The 4,147-nt window shown below is 34.4% G+C and overlaps 1 protein-coding gene across 1 annotated transcript in view; it reads right to left on the reverse strand.

The window, feature by feature from the left end:
* Nucleotides 1–4,147, reverse strand: part of LOC106472574 (uncharacterized protein KIAA1109-like) — a 58,296-nt gene that overhangs the window by 27,790 nt on the left and 26,359 nt on the right. Inside the window, exons 9-10 of the mRNA XM_013933227.2 lie at nt 3,238–3,480; nt 281–2,165 (exon numbers count right to left, since the gene is read on the reverse strand). Of these exons, the coding sequence (XP_013788681.2) occupies nt 281–2,165; nt 3,238–3,480 (2,128 nt within the window). The remainder of the gene's footprint in view (nt 1–280; nt 2,166–3,237; nt 3,481–4,147) is intronic.

Below are 4,147 nucleotides of genomic sequence, written 5' to 3' on the forward strand. Positions count from 1 at the left end.
GTCACAAAAATACTATAAAAATCCATACAATTTAACTTTACTTCTACATAAGTACAAAATCCATACAATTTAACTTTACTTCTACATAAGTACAAATTATTCTTATTGATCCACAAAATAATGTGTCACAAGAATACTAAATTAATCCCAACAACTTTATACAACACATACAAATTATTCTCAATGATCCACAAAGAAAAATCTCACAAGAGAATAAATTAACTACTAAATAAATGGAAGAATGATAAAATATATTAATATTAGTGATAGTTTTACTCACGCTTACTAGTCTTCCTTTCAAATTTTGAATGTAGAGATCCAGGAAAGAAGACTTTTTCTTCTTTAGTACCAAAATGATTTTGTTGTTGATTCAAGGAGTGGTTTCTTGCATACCGACCAGATCGATTCTTATCAATCATATGTATTGCAGTAAAACCTTTCACTAGTGGAGTAAATTTTGGTTTCCAGCGTGTTGCAGAGCGTAGAAATAGGTAGTGTCTGTTTGGGCCAGCCTCGGTTATTCCAGACTGTTGAGTAAGATGTGGCAGAGGGGGTGGTTCTTGCCAATTGAAGCATTTCAATTGTGTCATGTATGCAGTGTAGCATGACATCAGTAATGGAGACTCTACAATGGGCTTATCCATCTGGTTGTGAAGGTTTACTAGAGCAATATCTTCTTGTGATGACACTGCTGAGATGAATGATGAGCTTGATACAACAGAGTGAGAGTCAGAGGAGTCATGCTGAGTGCTACTAGATGAAAAAGTGTGACTATCTTCTCGAGTTGAGCCAACATCCTCCCCATGAAATGAACACTTTTCCTCAAGCTTTTCTAATTTTACACTATTTCCTGAAGGTGTTGAATGTCTTTTCTTTATGAGTGGTGTGTCAACAGCTAATGTATCATCAGTTGTGCCCGAAGCTTCACTATCTTCATCTGCTGAATAAAACATATCCAAGGACTGAGCTGAATCTGTTGAAACTGCTCTTTTGACCACTCTTGGACTTCGATCTCTGGTTGTGAAACTGCTTGCTCGTTTTTTCCTATCTTCAGCTGATTGTACACTTGGCCAGCCATTAAGAGAAATTCTTGAATTGTGTTTATGGGGTGTTATGTTAGAACTTGAATTTTCACCCTTATCTCTGTCTTCTAGGAAATGTTTTTCACTTTCACTGTGTGAGCTTCCTTTTCTGCTAATGGGAAGGTCTGAGGTGTCATTATTACTGGTCGAGCCTGGCACAGACAAAAATAATGGACTACCATGTGATAGAAAGCTTGAAGTTTTTATTAAAGAGGAACGAGTAGGGCTACTGAACTGACGCATGAATCGTCTGGATGGGCACTGTCCAGCTCCTCCATCAGGTTGCATTGATATAACATTGCCTCGCTTTCCTCTCTTAGAATCAAGAGAAGATGGTATCCAAGTAGACAAAGCATTCTTAGACACCTCAGGCAAGTCTTCATGTTGGCTTCTTGTTTTAGAGATTGTGTCTTTAGCAGTTCTTCTTGAAAAACCTTCATGAGATTTAGATGTTGTCTGGCTCCGAAATCCACTGAAAAACATGCAGCATTTATCTGATGGTTCAGGACTGCTTCTAGAAGTTTCTCCAGAAGAAGTATCAGAGATGTCAAATACAAATTCCTCTTTATTTAAAAGGCTTTGACCAAATCCATAATCATCATTGGTTAAAATGTGAAATCTAGCAAAAACAGTGTCACTACCATCCATATGTGCTTTATGAGTTTGGAAGAAAATCTGACCATTTCTGTTTTTACCAAAGAAAGCACATCCACCAACACAACCACATTTCCCTTCCACTGACTGTGGAGCAACAACTTCCTTTGGAGGCCATAAAAACCAAAGATGTTTCAGTTTTTGGTCATGAATTTTCAAAAATGTGTCTTGTACACAACTCATGTACTCAGGAGATGACGACATAATAGAATCGAGAAACACAGGTCCAAGACTCACAGCCCCAACCTCAAGCCAGATGTCTGGATGAAGAGTCTGAGACTGACTAGCTGCACTTGAAGATGATGATCCTCCAGAGAGTGAAGAAATTAATGCATATTGACGCACACAGATGTGCTGAATTAAAGCTGACAAACCAGAACTAGTGAGTCCACCATGAAGGTTACAAGTTGCCAGTCGAATTGGGAAAATCTAAAAAAAAAATTTTCATCAAAACAAAACTGTTTAACAATTGATGTGAATATTATATACACTACCATATAACAGAAAAAAACTATTTATCATTACCTACTGATTTTTGAAAAATCTAACTTCCTGAAAATTTAGGGTAAAAAAGTTTTTAACTTCAACAATGGATCTTGTTGAATATGAATTTGATTTTTAAGAAGTAAAGCTTTATCAACCATCTATACTGGGAGTCAAAGCATGGTCACCATAGCTGTTTCTGTGTTATATGTAGTAATGTACTGGGAGTCAAAGCATGGTCACCATAGATGTTTCTGTGTTATATGTAGTAATGTACTGGGAGTCAAAGCATGGTCACCATAGCTATTTCTGTGTTATATGTAGTAATGTACTGGGAGTCAAAGCATGATCACCATAGATGTTTCTGTGTTATAAGTAGTAATGTACTGGGAGTCAAAGCATGGTCACCACAGCTGTTTCTGTGTTATATGTAATAATGTACTGAGAGTCAAAGCATAATCACCACAGTTATTTCTGTGTTATAAATAGTAATGTACTGGGAGTCAAAGTGTGGTATTTGCTCTTAGAATAAGACCAGTATTTTTACAATGTTCGGTGTTGTACCATGGACAGACAATATTATTAGGTGAACTTTGTCAGTTGTAATGTCTCATTATAAATATGTGGTGTATTTTACATTTTTTTTACATATCTGACGAATCTATAGTTTTAATTATCCTTAGTATTTGATTTGTATGGTTTTAAATAAGAGAAAGACCAATGTCTTACACAAACTAATTTGGTTATGTAGTATTGAATAAAAAACAACTAGAAGAGCAAAAACACAAAAAAGAGCACACTTTATAAAAGAATAAAAAAAAAGACCTGAAACAAAAATTATGATGACCACAAATAAACTAAAAGTTAAGTTAACTATTCATCCTGTCTACAAATACTTTGAGAACAGTTATTAAATCTATTCAAATTTTATTTATGACTGTTCTACCATTCAGTGTAGGCTAGTGATCCCGCTAAGCATTATAAATATTTTATTCTATGACTGGTTAACAATTTATACCTCCAAGTTCAAGGCTGTTCCTGACTCAACTAAGCACACTTCAATAGCATCCACTGACAAACGGGTCATCCTGTACTTTGCATCTTCTGGATTCAGACAAGGCTGTGAGGGTGTTGACTCTGGACACTGAAACTGAAGAAGGTCATGCTGACAATAGTGATATGGAGTTGGTGGTTGAAGGTCTCCATCAATGTGTTTGAATTGAAGCACAAAAGTTTCTATACCCATAACAATATGGTAAAGCTGAAACAGATTCAAAAGCATGTATTTTTCTCCTATTTCTTAAGTTCTGATATGGAAAAAAAAAAGCAAAGTGTCAGCTTATCCTGTCATAAGTTTCTCAATCAAATAACAAACGTGATGTATTTTCAATGTACCAATGAGCCAAAGGAGGCCAAATTTATTATATTAATATTTACAACATGAATTAAGGAAGTGGATTAATGTACATCATTAATATTTACTAGATGTATTAAGGAAGTAGGAAGTTAATGTACATCATTAATATTTACTAGATGTATTAAGGAAGTAGGAAGTGGGTTAATGTACATCATTAATATTTACTAGATGGATTAAGGAAGTAGGAAGTGGATTAATGTACATCATTAATATTTACTAAATGTATTAAAGAAGTTGGAAGTGGATTAATGTACATCAATAATATTTACTATATGTATTAAGGAAGTAGGAAGTGGATTAATGTACATCATTAATATTTACTAAATGTACTAAAGAAGTTGGAAGTGGATTAATGTAAATCATTAATATTAACTAGCTGTATTAAGTAAGTAGGAAGTGGATTAATGTACATCATTAATATTTATTACATGTATTAAGGAAGTAGGAAGTGGATTAATGTACATCATCAATATTTACTAGATGTATTAAGGAAGTAGGAAGTGGATTAATG

This window comes from Limulus polyphemus, unplaced genomic scaffold (assembly GCF_000517525.1).
Source record: "Limulus polyphemus unplaced genomic scaffold, Limulus_polyphemus-2.1.2 Scaffold5432, whole genome shotgun sequence".
NCBI classification, from domain to species: domain Eukaryota; kingdom Metazoa; phylum Arthropoda; class Merostomata; order Xiphosura; family Limulidae; genus Limulus; species Limulus polyphemus.